At 36.5% G+C, this 17,932-nt stretch overlaps 3 protein-coding genes across 7 annotated transcripts; 1 reads left to right on the top strand and 2 right to left on the bottom strand.

Moving 5' to 3' along the window:
* Positions 1 to 1,067: 1,067 nt before the first annotated feature.
* gjb3 (gap junction protein beta 3) lies at positions 1,068 to 6,006 on the bottom strand. The gene is made up of 2 exons (NM_001017685.2): positions 5,958 to 6,006; positions 1,068 to 3,116 (listed from the first exon to the last, which is right to left on the bottom strand). Exon 2 carries the CDS (start codon positions 3,022 to 3,024, stop codon positions 2,110 to 2,112), a length of 915 nt encoding a protein of 304 aa, NP_001017685.2. The 5' UTR covers positions 3,025 to 3,116; positions 5,958 to 6,006; the 3' UTR covers positions 1,068 to 2,109.
* Positions 6,007 to 7,979: 1,973 nt separating this feature from the next.
* gjb10 (gap junction protein beta 10) lies at positions 7,980 to 13,240 on the bottom strand. Of its 2 annotated transcripts, XM_087288826.1 has the most exons (2): positions 13,187 to 13,240; positions 7,980 to 11,562 (listed from the first exon to the last, which is right to left on the bottom strand). In XM_087288826.1, exon 2 carries the CDS (start codon positions 11,516 to 11,518, stop codon positions 10,619 to 10,621), a length of 900 nt encoding a protein of 299 aa, XP_087144952.1. In that variant the 5' UTR covers positions 11,519 to 11,562; positions 13,187 to 13,240; the 3' UTR covers positions 7,980 to 10,618. The 2 variants fall into 2 exon arrangements, with proteins under 2 accessions (XP_087144952.1, NP_001124108.1); NM_001130636.1 differs by lacking the exon at positions 13,187 to 13,240 and having other exon boundaries at positions 10,547 to 11,582.
* A 91-nt stretch (positions 13,241 to 13,331) lies between these two features.
* LOC137488100 (uncharacterized) lies at positions 13,332 to 17,535 on the top strand. Of its 4 annotated transcripts, none has more exons than XM_087290576.1 (4): positions 13,332 to 13,738; positions 15,598 to 16,193; positions 16,279 to 16,455; positions 16,533 to 17,535. In XM_087290576.1, the coding sequence occupies exons 2-4, from the start codon at positions 15,653 to 15,655 to the stop codon at positions 17,483 to 17,485; spliced, it is 1,671 nt and encodes a 556-aa protein (XP_087146702.1). In that variant the 5' UTR covers positions 13,332 to 13,738; positions 15,598 to 15,652; the 3' UTR covers positions 17,486 to 17,535. The 4 variants fall into 4 exon arrangements, with proteins under 4 accessions (XP_087146702.1, XP_087146703.1, XP_087146701.1 ...); XM_087290577.1 differs by having other exon boundaries at positions 13,340 to 13,738; positions 15,754 to 16,193; XM_087290575.1 differs by having other exon boundaries at positions 13,439 to 14,979; positions 15,097 to 16,193.
* The last annotated feature ends 397 nt before the right edge of the window (positions 17,536 to 17,932 follow it).

Raw genomic sequence — 17,932 nt, 5'->3', positions numbered from 1 at the left:
AGCCTCTAAGCTAATATTTTTTTCGATAGTCTACAGAACAAATCATTATTATATGATAACTTGCCTAATTAACTTAACCTGCCAAGTTAACCTAATTAACCTAGTTAAGCTTTTAAATGTCACTTTAAGCTGTATAGAAGTGTCTTGTAAAATATCTAGTTAAATATTATTTACTGTCATCATGGCAATGATAAAATTAACCAGTTATTAGAAAAGAGTTATTAAAACTATTATGTTAAGAAATGTGTTGAGTAAATCTCTCTGTTAAACAGAAAATGGGGAAAAAAAATAAACAGGCGAAAAATTCAGGGGGTTAAAAATTTTGGCTTCAACTGTATATATAGAGTTTGGATGCAAAAACCTCTAAATGCCGTTTGGTATTTTCCTCTAAAAATTCTTCTTCTACTCTAAAAAGACTTCTTGCAGGCTCAGTAATTTTACTTTTATGGGGACGAATAAGCTATTTTCATTGCCTTTACAATGAAATAACTGAACATAGGAGGCAGAGAAAACGCTCATTTTAGGAGAACTTTTCAGATGGTGTTTAGAGGTTTTTGCATCTGAATCTGGAGTTAATCAGGGGTTGCCACAGCGGAATAAACCATAAACTTATCCAGCATAAGTTTTATGCAGCAGATGCCCTTCCAGCTGCAATCACTGGGAAACATCCATACACGGTCATACACTACAGACAATTTAAATTCACCTTGAAAATCATTTTAATAATACTGATTTGGAGCTCAAGAAACATCTTTGTATCGCTGCTGAAGCTACTTAATATTTGACTTTTTTTTTTTTGTTAAGTAGAAAATTAAGAGCATTTGTTTTAAATGTTTACATGCACTGTAATGTCTTCATGATAGCAGTACGTAAATAGATTATGATTTATGATCTATTATAATAGTTAATAGATTATCTGTTGTAAATAATTATGAAAAAATCTTAATTTCCCATAAAGGTAAGTTTGAATTGTTTACCTGCTTGCTTTATTACCGCTTTGATTGAAATGCCTTTTCACTATATAAACTACTGTGATTTCACACCAAATGAATCTCCTACAAATATTATTATATATTTTATTTAAACAGTATCAAAAGGAATCATCTTTAAAAAACATTCTAAAAATCACAATAACGCCATAAAAGAATATAATACAAAACCAGAGCTCCATTTTTGCCATTAAAAAAATAACCTGAAAATATTTTTATATAAAATGAAAGTGCGTTGATTCAGTATTTGTTACAACAGGCAAATATTCAGTATTTCTTTCAACAGGCAGACTGTGCAGCAAAATGATACATCTTGGCTAAATGTAACAAGATCATAACAGCAAGTCTGAACAAAGTCAGACTTTTACAAATGCTTGCCAAGGTTAGCTCTGGTAAGAGCAGCTCATAACACAAAATGGGTGATACACTTTCTTTAATCTCCATCTTATGGAGACGGTGGTATCTTTTCCATTAATTTTTCCAGCATGAGGATCTGAGTTCAAAAAAAGAGATCAGGTGTGTTTACACGTAAACCTTAAGCCTCGCTTATGAAACATTGATAGCTGAAACAACATCAACTACAAATCTTTGATCTGATCTTTGTGACAAATACCAGGACATTGAGAAACGAGACACTGTAAAAGGACAGTATCTCCATGACGTCTTCTGGAGCTCCACACTTCCGCCTGTTGTTCTGTGTGCGTGTGAAGGCGGAGGTGGGTTTTGTATGTAAGGTGTGTTCTCCATGAATGCCTTACTGGTTATTTGATAACTCTCAGGTTGTTTTTCATAGGTTTTCACCTTTGTTCTTTAGAAGAAAGAATGAACCAGAAGAAAGGCAACGCTTTCAGTCCTCATTCAGTTCAAGAAACCATTGTAAAAATGCAGGTGTTTGAGCTGGTTCTGAACTAGGCTGGCAACCACCACTGCACCATTTAGTAAAACATTTAATCTGGCAGCTTCTGGGCAAATGTTCCTGAATCTGCCATAAAGCATCTTCCATCTCCCATTACTGATTATTTTACAGATCCTGATGGACAGTGAAAGACTTTGAGATTGTCCAGACATTCAAAACGTCTTTATGCCTCCAGATGACTTGAGAAGAAAAGAAAGAAGATCTTTAGATGATACCAGACTGTATTTTGTACATTGGTGCTGAGAGATTTGGAGCAGACGCTCTCATGTCTACACTCAACCTGTAGGCTGGCTTAAAAGTGGGCTTGACTTCAGATTTAAACTGCGGTTTAGGGCCAGGTTTATATTCAGACCTAAAGTCTTCTTTAGTCTCTGGTTTATACTCGGGCTTGCTCTCCAGCTCGTGCAAAGGAATAGTGCAGTTGCTGTCCTCATCTCGATATCGCTGATTAATCGGTGTGCTTCTTTTGTCATGCTGCTTGTATTTGTTAGCGCAGCGGCTGATGCGTTTGGCGATCAGATAGATGATCTCGCAGACACTGAGCACTATGCAGAGCGCTGACGCTCCCACCATGAAATAAGTGAAGACTCTTTTCTCTGTGGGCCGGCCAATGTAACAGTCCACAACATTGGGACATGGCTGGACGTCACACTTCACCAGCCTTGGCAGGTAGAAGCTGTCGTAGATGTGGTGGAGGATGTACAGGAAGGTGATCTCAATGCCAGTCTTAGCAAAAAGGCTGATCAGATACGTCCACCACAGTCCACCGTGCTTCTTTCCCGTGTTGGCGTAGAGTTTTGCTTTGGCTTTGCGTTCACGTTCCTCACGGTATTTCACGTGCATGACCACCATTAGTGATGGACACGTGACGAAGATGAGCTGCAGAGCCCATAGTCTTATGTGGGAAATGGGGAAGTAGAAATCATAGCAGACGTTTGCGCAGCCCGGCTGCTTGGTGTTGCAGTCAAAGTCTTTCTGCTCATCACCCCAAACTCTTTCTGCCGCTACGACATAAACCATGACCCTGAACACAAAAACCACTGAGAGCCATATCCGGCCGAATGCAGTGGAGTATTTGTTCACCCCGCTGAGCAGGGCTTGAAAAGTCTTCCAGTCCATGGCTCAGAGAAAGGCCAGCTCACTCTGGTGTCCTCTGAACACGTCTTCTGATCCTCTCCGACACTCAATCTGTCAGATAAAGAATCAGCAACCTGGAGACAGAAACAAAACAGAATTAATCAGAATAAGTGAACTTGTTATGTTCAACCAAAGTTAAAATTGTTACCGTAATGTTATTCCAGTACAATCCAATTCTAAACAGTTTTTTTAATGTTATGGTACTTAAACGAAAGAAGGGTCCTTCATTGACATTAATTGTTCTATAGAGAGCATTTGATACCTAATACCCAAAAACTTGGGCTAGACAGAATCTCTGGACATTTTTTGCTATTTCTGCTGAGAATTTTGTAAAAAAAAAAAATAAAAAAAACTGTGGATTTATGCATTTAAGAAGTATCAACTAAAAACTTAATATATGAAATAAAAAGTAATACGTTTTTAACTTGTAATTAATTATTACAATGCAAAACCAATTAGATATATTTATTTGGTAAACAAAGCGAGTCTAATAATATATCTCTACTAAAGGGCAGAAAATATTAATTTACAAACGGTATTCTAAATAAACCATAAACATTTTAATTTTATGATTATTATAATATAAGTGAAATTAATTTAAAAACTGAATAAATATAAATTTACACACATTTGCACAAGTAAATACATAGACTCAATGATGATTCCATGTGGGCCTACTAATAACTAATACTTAAACCTAACTAAGTAGCAAACTATTGTGCCAAAAGTTAAAATAATTGATGCTTCATGTGAGAATTGCACAGTGTGAGCAAACAGTTTAATTGTTGCATGTAGAACCATTATGAAACCCCACTTTTTAATCTTTATTTTAAAGAATGAGAACTAAACCAATCCTGCCCTTCCCTAACCCCCAACCACCCCCCCTCCCTCTTTTTTGTACTTTTTACTATTGTTTTATGCTGCTGACATTTTATTAAAAAAAATGTTGAGATAGCAGTATCAATTGCAATTCATGTGCAATTCATTTGTGAATCTGACTTTGTTTGAATCATCAGTTTTCTAAATCTCCAGTAGATGATTCACTTGATTCACAACTCTAATTCAAAATAATCACAAAATGGGACATTCTAAGCTTAAGTGCTTAGTTCTGTGACTACTTTTAATCCTTAATGTACTTTCACTCAAGTGCGTGATATGCCTATTTCGTCAACTACCGCACATTAAAGGTGAATTTTTTTAAAGAATATCCAAATCATAATGACTCATCTGATTCCTGAAATTAATTCACTGACTCACTAATCTGATCACAGCGGTTAGCAGGTCATTGGATGGCAGAATTATCAGTAAATAATGACTGTAATTTCAATCTTTTTGTCGCTGTATGATTTAAAAAAAAAACTTTTAATACAATTCACTAACAGATCACTGTTTGTTAATTTTGGTAATATTTTGGCCCACTTCTTTTACATTTTGTAACAATATATGTACGTAACAGTGTTTACCACATTGTTTTTTTTGGCACTGATAATAGTCAACACTTGATCAAAATGTTTGCCTTTTGTCATTTAATCTCGCTGGAACTTTTGGTTTCTGATGTTTGAGAGTGTGCTGACTTTTCCTCAGTCATTTCATCTTTAGAAATTTTTGGATCTACACACCTACAGAGCCATTTTTGAAGTCGCAGTGAGTTTTGGTTGTTTTTTTTTCAAAGACAGTGTGACAATATGAAGTTGAATAAACAATGACAAATGTTTAATTTTTCTGAGAAATATCCATTTAAATAGTCTAAAGTATGTTCAAATAATAAATGTCTCCCCTGCTGAAAAAAGAAAATAATATAAACAATAGTTAGGATTCCTCTTCAAAAAACAACTATAAACATGACAAATAACCATTAAACTAGTTAACCATTAAAACCAGTGCATTTTATTAGATTTTAGTGTGTTTAGGACATATTTAATTAGGGTTTTAAAGCCACCAGGAAGAAAATATATTTGCATATGACCCAGAGACCATGATAGTTTCCATTAAAACCAAATAAATTCCCATTATAACCATTAAAACATTCTTTGAAGGTTTCTATTTGTTTCATTGACAGGAGGACAGTTGGGTAAGTTACTTCAAAATATTAAAGTCATATTTATATTACTTTTATAATTACTGTGTAAGTATTTTAATTCAGTAAGAAGTTTAATTACGTGACTCAATACAAATCAAAATCCCTAAATATCCCAAAGTATAGACAATATAGATTGAACTCTTAATTATTTTATTAGTTTTAATTTAACTTAAATGTATTTTTGTAAAGAAAAAATAAATAAATTAAATTAAATAAATATTTTTTCTACAAAATATTTGTGTAACAAAAATACAATTACTCTGCTTCTCTCGATTGATCAATATAGAACTGATTAATTTATTTACAGCATATAAGACAAGTATAAAATAAAGTATAACATTTATTTATATATAAATAAAAGAATGAAAAAGTTACTTTGTAACTAATTGCACCCAATACAGGTACAATGTATCAGAACTCTTAGTAATTTTAGTGTTTTGCCTGAAATAAACATCCCACAATCAATATTTTCCTCAACCAGAGGAATAAAGTTAAAGACTGCGTTCAAGATCGGAATTCGGCTCTTTAACAGTTTCTTTTCTACAGTGAAACCACTGCGTTGCAACATTCGTACACAATTTATTTGTAATGGCGATCAAAAGTTCCCAAATTATTCGTTACTTGCTTATCATATTACTGTAAACGCTGCAAATGTAGTAAACCTAGCTACTTTTCAAAGAAACGTAAATTAGTTTGTCCTTATTAGCTACAGCTGAGTTAAATCAATTTTATCGAAATGACAGGTCGGTAAACGAACGGACGTTTCAATAAGTGTCTTCTTTTAAACAGTGAAAAGCCTCTAAAATTGCTTCGAAAAACAAAATTCATTACTTACGTTAGCTGTTCCCCGTCTCTTATTATTGAACGGCTATAAACTCCTCTCTGATGACTTTTTTTGTTTTCCCTGTGGATCTGGTTTGGTAACCCGCCTCACTGCAGATGGGTGGAGTTCATGTCCACACTTAAGCTTTACAGCAACTCTCTTACTTTAAAGATTGCAGGCTAATCAAACACATACCTTTATTTTAATGCTGTCAAGATCATCGTGAATGACTGTGTATTAAATATACAGTATAGAGAACAAAACATGATGTTTCTGCAGTTACATTGTTAACTCAAAATAGACTGAATGAATTCATAAAAACATTTTTTTTTAAGTTTTTTATTGTTATTATTATGGTGCTGCATTGTGTTTTGTGGGACAAATAGAAAACCCCTGCCTGTGCAGCCTAGTAACATTTTCCATCTTATTGCTCAATAAATAAGACTGCCTTTGTTTGGACAGCTCTGTCAAGTACACTCTGCGTGTTAGTGGTTTGTGGTGTTGCCAACGTCTGCAGGCGGCTTCTCTGTGTTCAGACTTGAATGTCTCCGCTCCATAGTCACGTAAAGGACCACACCTCGTCCCGAACAACAGCTTTAGATATGTTTTCATCAGTTTTTGTTGCTTAGATGCTCGTCACAGTGTAGTGGGTCTCTGGGGCATACTTGAAATATTTTGTCAGGCGGTTTTACTCTGAGAATCCAGTTCTAATTACCTTGGTTAATTAGTGTTTATGTGTTCAAAGTAACTCTTGAATTTGGTTTGGGATAGAGAAAACTTTTTTCTTAAAGTTCTTTGATGTGGACATGAATTTGTCTCAGCTTGATTCTTCTTATAACATGAATGCAAGCAATTGTGGGAACCTAATGGTTAAGGATTTGTTCTGGTTATGAAAAAAAAACACTGCCGGTTTGGTCCCAAGTCACCCAGAAATGGAGTTTTCCACAGGAACAGTCTTTAGGAGGGATTCTGTTCAGTCACACGCATGAAGCTCTCTGACTCACTGCTCAAACCTCTTGATGATTCATTCTCCGATCCTGGCATAAAAAAAGAGCTATAGCTTTAAAAGCTGCCCTCTGTCATTTTGTCTTGCCAGTCTTCTTCAGTGTGTGTTTTAGAGCCTTTCAGCAGCTCATGCCTGCTTTGAGTTATTCAGGCATGTGTTCTGTCTGAATGTGTTTGTTCAGCAAGAGGAAACATTATGAAACAATGTAGAAAAAGCTCTGAACCAGATCGAGCAGGTCTGTTTTTAAAACTGGTTTACATTTGTTTATGTGAGGGAATTATTAAGCCCTCTTGCATGCACATAGAGAATCTGAACTTTAAAACATCATGCTTGTTCATAAACAGTAGGTATGGTTTGTGAATGTTGGTGCTTACAGATTGGCCAGATAACAATGATCAAAAGAGATGGAGAGGAAGTAAAGTGAGAGCACAATGAACAGGGAGTGGAATGTCGGTTTTGTGACATGAAAAAGGGAAAAGACTTGTCTGTTGGGTTTCACCCTTAAGAATGTGAATGTGACTCACAAACCTGTTTCAACATGATATAACTACATCTACCCTACCCATTCACTGTACAGGGGTTATGAAGATAGCAAGAACACAGACAGGCCAACTCATGAAACAGGGAGGGAGCCTTTTTTTTGTTTTGTTATCTTGATGTGCTTTTATATAGTCTAATGAAAGAAGTCAAAGACTGAATGGTGCAACCAGATTACAGCTGTGCAACAAGCATCAACAAATCTCCAGGCAGAACTGGTACAGAAAATAAAATGCTTCATGAAATTGTCCAAACACTTAGAGAAGCTACTAGTATGAGGTGTAAAATAAAGATTTCTCCTCCTCAAAATGGTGAAAGCTTCATGTCGAAATATCACACTGCTGTTTATCACTGCATGTTTTCATTCATGCCCTGCAGAAAGTTAACATGCAGAACAACTGATTTAAGAGTGTAATCAAATCTGTGAAGTCACAGCTCTCGTCTTCTTCTCCTAAAGCCAGAAATCACTTATTTAAACAAGGGACAGAGTGTAAGAAAATAAAAAAGCAGATTTTAATGCAATTCAAAATGTAAACAATTTAAACAGGCAGTAATATGGAAAGAACTCTAGTAGGTCAGCATACAAACAGAGCATTTCTAACCTCAGAGAATGTTTACTTTTATGGATACATGTTTATCAGTGAATGAAAACGCTCTCATACACACATATACACACGTAACCCATAACAGATTGTTTTGAATCGGTTGTTCTGGCAGTAATAGTTCTTTCAATAAATTCTTGAAACTTTAAATACTGAAAATTCTTGGAAGACTTGCAGCACTGCAGCTTAAGCTCACATTAGCATAAACATACAGACCAGCTAAAATACAAAAACAATCATCACAAAACATCAAATAGTAATAATACAAAAATACAAGACAAACAGTTTGTACAAATTTGTAAACAAATTTAAATGTACATTTAAATTTTAGGTATAAATTAGTGTTCAAAACGATGTCTCCATTTGTAAAAACAGATAAAGAAGAGATGCAGACTTCTCTGCACATGGTTCTTACACCCAACAGGAAAGCAGCATGAAAATCTTAAAGCCAAACGAAGGCAATTACCAAAGCCTGTTTCCACCTTTAAAAAAAAAGTATTTATGAAAGGCATTTAAAAGACATTGTGACTTTAACACTAGATTTAATAAGTTTGATCAATTGTCATTATTAATGCCTCATTCACACTAGCTGCGACTTTGAAGCTTCCTGTTGCTCTGGATGGTGGCCTGCTCATGTAGGTTCGTGTAAGTCTATACACCTTATTCTTTGCAGACGAGCGGGCGCAGCCATTTGAATCTTTTTGGCTCGAGACATCCGGTCTCATTCACTTCCATTCATTTTTAGACGTTAAAAAAGCTTGTTACGCTGCTTGATGTTGCAAACTGATATTTTCTTATTATATTATTCTACTTGGTCTGTATAGTCATGCAAACATTTGTTTGTAGAGCAAGTAGTTTGACTGTTTTCTGCCGTTTATTATTCCTAGCCATTTCTACCATAGGTGACTGAAATGGAAGTTCTGAAACAATCGCGAAAACAGGCGCACTTCCACATTTTAGAATAAGGTCAATACAGCTCGAATACAACCCAAAACTCTAGAATACAAGACATGTCACTCGTATCTTTTTGAATAGGGAAAAGTGTAAGGGTCAATATGGTGAATAAAGCCCCACCTACTAGTAATTATCCAAATTATCGATCACTATTTTGTGAATAAGGCCCGCCTTCTAATACAAGAGCCAATGATCAATCGCAATAGACTGACGATACTCAGGACTAAGTTTCTGCAGATTTTGTTTGATTTGGACGTTTAGAAATCAACGCGCCCACTTGGTCGTCAGCAATCGATGATCTGTTGAAATGAACGGTCGTTTGTTGCTTGCCACTGCGAGTTGCTCGTAGTGCAAATGAGGATTAACTCATTAACCAGCATGACTTTGTTTGTTCTGTTGAATGAAAAAAAATAGTGCAATTCCATGCAAATGTCAACCTTGCCATGAAAAAAATAAATTTTCACCAAAATAGCGAAACCGTTTTTGTTTTTTTGTGTGAGCTGGCATTTTACAGTATTTTAAAAATACTAAAAATGTCTGTCAATGTTTACAAACAATTATGTTTGATTCACCAAAGACACACAAGTGCCAATTTCACATCTGTTACATCCATAACGAAAAGACAGCACATCCAAAACAAAGCTTTTTTCCTCATAAATGCAAAAATGTCAACTAAAATAAAATCAATAATTTTAGTCCTATAGAGAGTCAACTTATGCTTTTTGATTAGCAGTATTTCTATTGGGTTGTGCAGTTAAATTCACAGAATTTCTACAAAGTATGTTGCATACTGTAAATTGGCATACCGTACCTTTTCCCTTATTTAAAATTTAAAAATGGCACGGATTGATATTTTTCTGATCCCATAAAACTGTGGTTAGTAGTTTTGGAAAATATAAACAGATGTTTCAATATAATGTTAACATGTTTTGAATTTTTACAGAAATGTCACATCCATTTTCCATAATTATATTCTGAAGAAATCGCTGGGTTTTAGATCACACTGACCTCTATTTTATGGATAAAAATAAAAGAGTTCTGCAGAAAAAGTCACGCAGATGAGTAAACAATGACTTTTACATTTTACACATTGCTGGATTTAAACTCACAATTACTCAGCATTTTTCCTCTGAGTTGGAAACAGGTTTTAGAAGATAATTGCTTTGTTCATTAATTGATACGTTTTGATTTCTACTTTTGGTGCAACTGAACAATTATTAAAATATATGAACAATTGTGTGCTTTAGCATCCTCTTCAGCCATGTTTTGCTTTATGTACTTTTTAATCAACAGCAATTATTGTAATTATCAGAGCTTATAACATCTTTTGTTTATTCTGTATTGGCTGTTTGTTCAAAGTGTCAGTTGGTGTTTTGGTGTTCTAAAGCTTGAAGCCACACACACCACACCCAAAACCCTGACCTGACTCGCTTTAGTCCAACTAAAGACAGCGTCACTCTGAATGTTGATCTTTTGACCCATCAAGCTTCTCAAATATACAATTCTGGGCCACAATTTCCAGCTGAAAGATCCAGTGGATACAGTGTAGGCACACATCAGTTTCCTCTACTGAGTCAGTCACGTTCGCATTCACCTCCAAGTGAATGTGAAGTTGAACATTTGTCATCTCTCAAGGTCCAACTCGGATTGAAAGTATTTTCCAAGCTGGTTTTCTTTTTGGCTGACATGACCACACTGTATGCTGGTGCCGGCTGGTCTTCGCTTGCCAGTTTTTTGTTGTTTGACTCTAAATGAGCATTCAAGTTTGTCATATTAGCCATGGATCTCTCTCTGTTCACATGTCGTGAGCTCTGCACCCTATTGATGCATTCAAAGCAGCGTTTGCCCACCAGATAGAGGATCTCGAAGAGAGACAGCAGGATGCACACCAGACTGGTCACCACCATAAAGATGGTGAAGATTCGCTTCTCTGTGGGCCGCGAGATGAAGCAGTCCACAATGTTTGGGCATGGAGCTTCAGAACATTTCACCAGAACTGGAAAATCGTAGCCCTCGTAGATGTGGTACAGCAGATACACAAAAGTCGCATCCACTCCCATTTTAAAAACCAGCGAGAGCACGTACGTCCACCAAAGACCACCACGTTTCTTTCCGGTGTTGTCGTACAAACGTTTACATCCTTCACCATATTTGAGACGGTTTTTCCGCTCACGTTCATCACGATATGCCACATGTAAAACCACCATGAATGACGGACAAGTGACGAAGATGAGTTGCAGAGCCCAGAGGCGGATGTGGGACACGGGGAAGAAGTGGTCATAGCATACATTATGGCATCCCGGCTGGGCGGTGTTACACGCAAAGTCTTTCTGCTCGTCGCCCCACACTTTTTCAGCCGCGACTACAAAAACCATGACTCTGAAAAGGAAGACTATCGAGAGCCAGACACGGCCGAACGCTGTGGAGTACTTGTTGACCCCGCTCAGGAGACCCTGAAGAAAAGCCCAATTCATGGCACCTGCGAGCGCTCAGGTTTTCTCACCTGAATTCCTCTCACCTGAAAGGGAGGAGTGCAGAGAAAGAGAGTGAGACAAAAGAGCACAAAGAAACATGTCATAGCACATATAAAATATTCAGATGTAAAGTTTATAAAGTTAAAGTACACATTGTCATTCAAAGATTTAGTTAGGCAGGAGGTTCCTAACTTTTTAGAAATCTGGAGAAAAGACCCTTGTTACAGTCACATATATAAAAGTGTTGCTGCTATTGAAGCCAGGGTTATTATAGAGACTTGTAGAGCCTATGTTAATACACTTATTTACATTTAGCACTGTTGAAATAGTCATAAGTAGGCATAGGACGATAACCGTTTTTAAGGTATATTGCGGTTTGGAAAAGTCAAGGTTTTAAAACAGCCAAAATGTTCTGCTATACTGCTCCTAGGGTATATATGTAAGAGTTTTCATTTACATTTTTTTATGACAACAGTATCTCCAGCAGACAATATCTCCAAATATGACGTTTTAAATTGTGAATATATTTTAAAAGAATATATTTTAGAGCAGTATTCGTACTGCTAAGGTTATCATACCGTCAGAACCTTATACCGGCCCATGCCTAGTCAGTTACTTTTTTTCCCAATTGAACACAATTTATTTTACTTTAAGTAATAGCAAACATGTCAGGCTTAATAGTTTAACTAAATTATTGACTTTTGCTGTTTTTATTAGTTTCAAAAACACAGATTTCTTTACAACACATAAAAATAACATTAAAAACCTTACATATGTCTTGGAAACGGTATAACAGAACATTTTAGCTGTATTAAACCATGACTTTTTCAAACCACTGTAAACCTTGAGACCGGTCATCGTACCATGCTTAACTGTGGGTTCTGTAACACTTTACAATAAGTTTTCATTTTACTAACATAAACAAACAATGACCTAAACATTTATTATAAAATTTATTTGTTAAAGTTAGTTCATGAAAAATGAAAAACTTAGTTGTTTGTTAGTATTTTAACTCTTAGCGCAATCATTACTATAATTATAGTAATTGTTAACAAGCATGGATTTGGATTTTAAAAAAGCATTAGTAAATGTTAAGCTATTAGTAGTAGTAAATGTACGTATTGCTCATTCTTATTCTTACACGTATTGCTCATTCTTATTTCGTGTTAGTAAATACATAGCATTATCTAATGAAACCTACTACTACGTGTGACCTGAAATCCTAACAGAATGTCCCAAGAAACACCAAAACATTTTAATATGTATATGTTTACATTGTTAAAACTCGACGGTTTGAATCGTTTTAATTGTATTTGTAGTGAAAACAGTTTATATTTATTGTTAGTAAACGTTAATTAACAGTTAACTTATGTTGACAAATGAAACCGTTTTGTTATCAATATCCACTTTTTTTTAGCAATGAGGTCAAACGGAATAACGTGTACAGATATACGTTACATTATTATAACGTTAGTGATGTGTCTTGTGTACAAACTCGTGTAACGTTGACGATACGGTCGTTTTCAAACGTGTATTCAATTCACAAACTCATCTATAAACACATTTACTCTTTAAAAACCTTACGAAATGTTCATTTAAAACAAATATGTGTGCAAAACCACAGCTATTAATAAAACAAAAGCAGGAGGCTGTTAAGTGTGTACTTACAGTCTGAGCGGTGACAGTGGTGAACAGTGAGTCGGAGCGCAGTGATTGTGTTGTGCAGGAGTTTGGCGAGTGTCGGCCGTTAAACACTGCACACGTGTGATGAAATACACTCACACATACACAGTCTCACAACACGCCACCTGCTGGAGAAACACATGAGCGACGCGCTGAGGACACCTAGAGGAAAGCAGACAAAGAGCAACAGCGGCGCGGAGTAATATGCTAAAAAAACGGTTAATCACTACTTTTGTTCTGGAATGTCCATGATTTAATGATGAAGTTACGTCTCATTACATGAGATTTTAACATTATTAGCATAACAAATAAACAAATTTTGATTTCTTGAATCATAACTTGGAAACCACACAAAATGTCAGGAAGAATGCTTAAAATTAATCTAGGCTACATTTTAACCCCGAAAGACTCAACTTAAGAAGAAAAAAATCATCCTCAAGCATTTTAGACATTTTTAGAGAAATGTCGGACCATAAAGCAACGTTGAGCCTTTGGGTTAGCAGAAATACAGCGATTCTACTCACTGTCTGAACACAGGTAAACAACATCTAAGGGTTCTTTACATGTGGTACTGCTTATGTAGGCCCATAACACTGTAAACATTGTGCAAAATACAATTATTGGCCAGTTTGATTGACTGTAAATTTACAAGCACACTGTAAATAAATAATTACAGTTGCACTGTTTTTACAAGTATTAATTTAGTGTGCTTGTAATTTTAGTCTTGCAACCAAAATAGCCATAAGTTACTGTAAATTTTACAGTATTCTATGTGTATCTACACACAAACCATCACACAATAATGATAATCGTAGTCTTATTTTTATGAAAAAGCAGTGTAATGGAAACCTCTATGTGCCATCTGAAATTTTCCTCTAAAATCAGCATTTTTCTTTTTTCCTATTCAGCAATTTCACTTTTATTTTCATTGAAATAACTGAACAAACACAGGCGGCTTAGAAAAATGCTTTTTAGAATAAAATTTCAGTTGGCTGTAAAGGTTTTTGCATCTTCACATGTAAAATGTTCATACTGAATTTACAAAATGTAATTAAATAAATGTTTATCCTTGTAGTCATGTTCAGTTTTAATACTCCACAATGTGTGTGGTCAGAGGCATTTTAAATGGGAAAAAACACTGATTGATTTTCATGTTAAATAATCTCAAAGAAAATGAATCCCAAAAATACTTGTTTTAAAGATTTTACCATTTTTTTTTACAATACACACAATGTTGTGTGACTATTTAGTGTTCTCTATTTATATGCCAATAGGACTAATGGCCAAACATTCCTGAACATTATCACCTGTTCCTCAATACAGCAGGCCGATATGGGCGAGCAAGTAAATCCCAGAAAAACAGGGCCAGTTCATTTAATCTTATAAATGAAAAATCGTAAACGGTTGAGATATGACTTTTACTTTCTAACTATTAAAGAAATAACATTATTTCATTTAGTTTAAAACTGAAAATTGTAACAAAAAGGTGTTTAAAACCTTTTCAATGTTTAAAAAAATCTTTATGTAATTACTTTTTTTCCACATAATGTAAAAGGTGCATTGGCAAATAGCAACAGCAAGTTTAAGATTTAATATAATTAACACATTCAACAATATTCAAATATGTGTGATCTAGACATATGATTAATCACAGAAGTGTGTGTGTGTGTGTGTGTGTGTGTGTGTGTGTGTGTGTGTGTGTGTGTGTGTGTGTGTGTGTGTGTGTGTGTGTGTGTGTGTGTGTGTGTGTGTGTGTGTGTGTGTGTGTGTGTGTGTGTGTGTGTGTGTGTGTGTGTGTGTGTGTGTGTGTGTGTGTGTGTGTGTGTGTGTGTGTGTGTGTGTGTGTGTGTGTGTGTGTGTGTGTGTGTGTGTGTGTGTGTGTGTGTGTGTGTGAGTGTGAGTGAAGGGAGAGGAATAACTGATATTTATTCAATATTGGCCTAATATAAGATTTTCACCTCTAGAGGGAGCCACACTTTCATTTATGCTGTGGACCTGCTATATTAAAATCTACCAAAGATTTTATATAGATTTCTATATTAGAATCTACCAAATCTTTGCGTTAAAATCCATCGTTTAAAAATGCGCTCAGAGTAGATTGAGAACCGATTTGATGAATTAAAAAATAAAATAAACAAATATATTATGTTAATAAAAGGCCTGTATAAGTGAATATGGGCTATTCCACGAGATTTAAATGATGCCTAATAAAACGTCACAGGTTTGAAGGCACGCGAACGTTCTAAATCTAAAAGAATGTTGACATCATAGCGGCCATTCCACGGTGAACAGAGTTACATAGCATTTGACAGTCGCTATATCGCTTGTTGAATCCTGTTTGTCGTTGTTGTTGTGATATAATCTTCACTCCACTTTTTCAACATGTGGTCTAACAGTCAATCCGTGCCACGATCTCCAGAACATCGAGACGTGAGCTCTCCTAAGCGTCAGATGAAAGTTTCAGTGAAAAGTGTCAGCTACTTTTTACCTGTTTCTGATCTGCACGCCAATGCTGAGTGTCCCTTGTCTGATCTGCCCTATTCCTGGAGCAGTGCAGTGAGGATGGACACAAGTGCGCCTCTCCCTCAGCATCCTGAGGTTGTATGCTCAAACATGACTGTTAAGCTGCGCCATGTTCCCGTGAAACCTGCTGAGAAGCAGAAGTTCACTGATGGTCATGGGCATCCAAAACGTCGAGGAGTGAGGTCTCTTAAGCATATGATGGAGGTTTCACTGGAAGACATCAGCTATCTTTCATGTGAGCCTGACCTGAATGCCAGCATTGACCATTCCTCATCTCCTCTGCCCCATTCTGAGAGTCGAGAAGTGAGAATGGATAAACCTACACCTCTCTGTCATCATCCTGATGCTCCACGCTCAAAACTGCCTGTTCTGAAGTCAAGGTGTGTTCCTGTGAAGCCTGTCAACCAGCAGAGTTTCACAAATGAACCCTCAAAATGGCTGGGCGTGTGGTCAAATCATATGAGGAAAGGTACAGTTAAAAAACATCAACCCTTCATGTGAGTCTGACTTTACTGTCAGTGTTGCCCCTTGCTCATTTTTTGTGCCTCTTTCAGGGAGCCAATCAGTGAGAATGGATAAACATACGCCTCTCCGACATCATCCTGATGCTCCACGCTCAAAACTGCCCATTCTGAAGCCAAAGCGTGTTCCTGTGAAGCCTGTCAACCAGCAGAGTTTCACAGATGAACCCTCAGAATGGCTGGGTGTGGGGTCGAATCATATGAGGAAAGGTACAGTGAAAACCATCAACCCTTCATGTGAGTCTGACCTCAGTGTTGCCCCTTGCTCATTTTTGTTGCCCTTTCAGGGAGCCAACCAGTGTGGATGGACGAGCGTACACCTCTCCGCAATCGTTCTGTTGCTGGACGCTCAAAACTGCCTGTTCTGAAGTCAAGGTGTGTTCCTGTAAAACCTGTCAGTGGACAGAAATTCACTGATGGACCTCCAGAGAACAAGATGAAAGTTTCACTGAATGACTTCAGCCATCCTCCATGTGAGTCTGATCTGAATGGCAGCGTTGACCGTTCCTCATCTCCTCTGTCTTATTCTGAGGGCAGACCAGTGAGGACGGATAAACATAGGCTTTTCCAGCAGCATCCTGATGCTCCACACTCAAAATTGGCCATTCTGAAGCCAAACCATGTTCCTGGGAAGCCTGTCAACCAGCAGTGCTTCACAGATGAACCCTCAGAATGGCTGGGCGTGGAGTCTTGTGAGCATCAGGTGAAAGTTTCACTGACAGATCCTCCATGTGAGTCTGACCTGAATGTCAGTGTTGAGTGTTCCTCATCTCTTCTGGATGTGAGAGTAGGCAAATCCCAGCATCCAGCTGCTGTTTCCACACACTTGCCTGTTTCGAGGCCACGCTGTGCTCCTGTCAAGCTTTTGGCTGGACAGAAGTTCATTGACGAAGCTCCAGAACGTCAAGTGTCCAGGTTTCCTCCTTTAGTGAATAAGGCAGAGAGGAACGGCACTGACCCTTCATGTGGGTCTGATTGGAAAGTTAAGTCTCACCTTTCCTTACCCAGCCTGCCATGTCTTACAAGTGGAGAGAAGATGGACAAACATGTGCCTCTGCATGTTCCTGTGTTTACAAAATTGGCTGCTCTGAAAGCAGCTCATGTTCCAGTGCGACCTGCTCTTCCTTCAAACTTCATGTTTTTTCCATTTGATGATGAGGATGTCAAGATGAAGAGGGCTCGCTCAGTAAAAAGAAGCCCTCCTCTGCTTTCAAGATTACACTCTGCAACCTATTTTTAGGATTATTCTTGTTTTTTTGTGTCAATAAATGTTGTCATACTTTAAAACTATTCTCTGTGTTATTCTTTTATTAATGCTTTTTTGTGTATTAATCAGTTATTTGAGCATTAAGGAAAGTCAGATTTTTGTGGGTCAGAAACAATTTCAACTTGCTTTAAAAGGTTCCATCAGCTTGCATAAAATAATAATCTCAATAACATTTTATTTATGATGATAGGTTTGACAAATTATGAAATGAGCTTTGCATTTTATTTTTTCATTATTTAAAAGCCATTGATTTAAAAATGAATGAATTCACATGTATTATACACAAATATAAAGTTCAAACCACTTGCAATATATCAGCCTGTTAAACAGACAGTAGATCAAAATAAATCCAAATATCAAATAAATAAAATAAAACTACCTTTATTTGTCCAAAGATAGCAAAATACATCTGTTTATGTG

This window comes from Danio rerio, chromosome 17 (genome assembly GCF_052040795.2).
Source record: "Danio rerio strain M-AB ecotype USA chromosome 17, GRCz13ab, whole genome shotgun sequence".
Lineage (NCBI taxonomy): Eukaryota > Metazoa > Chordata > Actinopteri > Cypriniformes > Danionidae > Danio > Danio rerio.
This window is presented reverse-complemented; position numbering and strand designations above follow the sequence as displayed.

Coding starts and splice junctions, on each gene's coding strand:
- gjb3 (NM_001017685.2), bottom strand. CDS start 3,024: ATGGACTGGAAGACTTTTCAAGCCCTGCTCAGCGGGGTGAACAAATAC.
- gjb10 (XM_087288826.1), bottom strand. CDS start 11,518: ATGAATTGGGCTTTTCTTCAGGGTCTCCTGAGCGGGGTCAACAAGTAC.
- LOC137488100 (XM_087290575.1), top strand. CDS start 15,584: ATGTGGTCTAACAGTCAATCCGTGCCACGATCTCCAGAACATCGAGAC. Junction 16,194..16,278: donor GTCAAATCATATGAGGAAAG/GTACAGTTAAAA, acceptor TGCCTCTTTCAG/GGAGCCAATCAGTGAGAATG. Junction 16,456..16,532: donor GTCGAATCATATGAGGAAAG/GTACAGTGAAAA, acceptor TTGCCCTTTCAG/GGAGCCAACCAGTGTGGATG.